The sequence below is a fragment of the Myotis brandtii genome, unplaced genomic scaffold (assembly GCF_000412655.1).
Source record: "Myotis brandtii unplaced genomic scaffold, ASM41265v1 scaffold601, whole genome shotgun sequence".
NCBI lineage: Eukaryota > Metazoa > Chordata > Mammalia > Chiroptera > Vespertilionidae > Myotis > Myotis brandtii.
Genome location: NW_005370276.1, coordinates 2,239,394 through 2,241,141, shown reverse-complemented (window position 1 = coordinate 2,241,141; position 1,748 = coordinate 2,239,394). Strand labels below are relative to the sequence as shown.

The 1,748-nt window shown below is 64.7% G+C and overlaps 1 protein-coding gene across 1 annotated transcript in view; it reads left to right on the top strand.

Moving 5' to 3' along the window:
* The window catches only part of SHANK1 (SH3 and multiple ankyrin repeat domains 1), a gene marked incomplete at its 5' end in the record, with an annotated part of 58,706 nt that overhangs the window by 37,843 nt on the left and 19,115 nt on the right, over positions 1 to 1,748 (top strand). The window contains 3 exon segments of the mRNA XM_014550455.1: positions 12 to 136; positions 920 to 1,055; positions 1,325 to 1,405. Coding sequence (XP_014405941.1) covers positions 12 to 136; positions 920 to 1,055; positions 1,325 to 1,405 — 342 coding nt within the window.

Genomic DNA, 1,748 nt, shown 5'->3' with positions numbered 1-1,748 from the left:
ACCATCTGCAGCGCAGACCCCCATCGAGGAGTTCACCCCCACCCCGGCCTTCCCGGCCCTGCAGTATCTGGAGTCGGTGGACGAGGGCGGCGTGGCATGGCGCGCGGGACTGCGCATGGGCGACTTCCTCATCGAGGTGAGTCCCGGCCCTGGCCCCAGGGGCCTCTCCAGGCCCCAGCCCCTGGCGCACCTGCCCCAGACACCCCTCTCTTCCCCGGGGCCCTGGTGACAGATCTCGGGGCCCCTTGGGATCCACACCGGGACCTGGCGGCCCAGGTCCAGCCTCTCCTTTGGCACCGGGCTGCCCAGCCTCTGCTTTCTTCATGGATTTAATCCGAAGGCCTCTCTGAAGTATCTTAAATGGTGCCCCCAGCATGGGCACGTTCTCTCTCTCTCTCTCTCTCTCTCTCTCTCTCTTTTAATGTATTTTATTGATTTTTTACAGAGAGGAAGGGAGAGAGATAGAGAGTTAGAAACATCGATGAGAGAAACATCAATCAGCTGCCTCATGCACACTCCCTGCTGGGGATGTGCCCGAAACCAAGGTACATGCCCTTGACCAGAATCGAACCTGGGACCCTTGAGTCCGCAGGCCGACGCTCTATCCACTGAGCCAAACCGGTTAGGGCCCTCTCTCTCTCTCTCTCTCTCTCTCTCTCTCTCTCTCTTTCTCTCTCTCTCTCAATGTGAGTGGGACAAAGAGGAAGAGAGGGGGTGAAAGGGGTGTGTTTAGTCCCTCCCACAGCCCAGAGGTCAGGGGAGTTACAGGAACAGGGGGGGGCCTCACCAGGACAGAGGGTGGTGGGGAGGGTCCCAGGGAGGGAGGAGAGGCCCCCAGGGCCACCCCCAGGGGACCCCGAGGCGGAAAGCACCCCTCCCTCACCTCCTGGGTGCGCTTGGGGGGGTGTCTGTGCCACAGGTGAACGGGCAGAATGTGGTGAAGGTGGGCCACCGCCAGGTGGTGAACATGATCCGCCAGGGGGGCAACACGCTGATGGTGAAGGTGGTGATGGTCACCCGGCACCCGGACATGGACGAGGCCGTCCACAAGAAAGGTGAGCCTCCCGGGCTGCGCGGCCAGGCCCGGCTGCCGCCAGACCGACTCTCAGGAGCCCTCCCAGCCCCCGGCCTTCCCTTCCTCGAGGCTGCCTGTCCACCCGGCCCTTCCGGGGAGAAACTGAGGCAGGGAGGTCTCCTCGCTGCTGCTGCTGCTGCTGGCGAGTCTCCGAGCTCTGGGAGCGCCGCGGTGGTGGCTGGGGGGTCACGGGGCTTCTCCCCGCGGTGCCGAGGCCTGACCCCGACCGACCGACCGTCCCCTTTTTAGCACCCCAGCAGGCTAAGCGGCTCCCGCCCCCAGCCATCTCCCTGCGTTCCAAGTCCATGACCTCAGAGCTGGAGGAGATGGGTGAGCCTGCGGGGCTGCCAGGGCCCAGCGTGAGGGCGAGGGCAGAGGGGGCGGGCGTCCTCGAGTCTGTTAGTGTCGTTAGTGACCAGGGCTCCTCGTCCTCCTCCTGTCCCCGTCCACGGGCCAGACCCTCTCTGGCCTGCGTGTGTGTCGCTGGGAAAGGGGCGTCTGAGAGGCGACTTTTCTCTGTCCTCTTGCATCTGTTTCTCTGTCCGGGTCTGTGTGTCCCACGCGGCGAATCCGTTTCCTGCCCGGGCCCCTCTCCATCCGTCCCACCCCTGTCCTCCGCGACCTGCCACCAGCTGCCTCCTCCTCCCCCCACCGCCCCCCCACCCCCAACGCA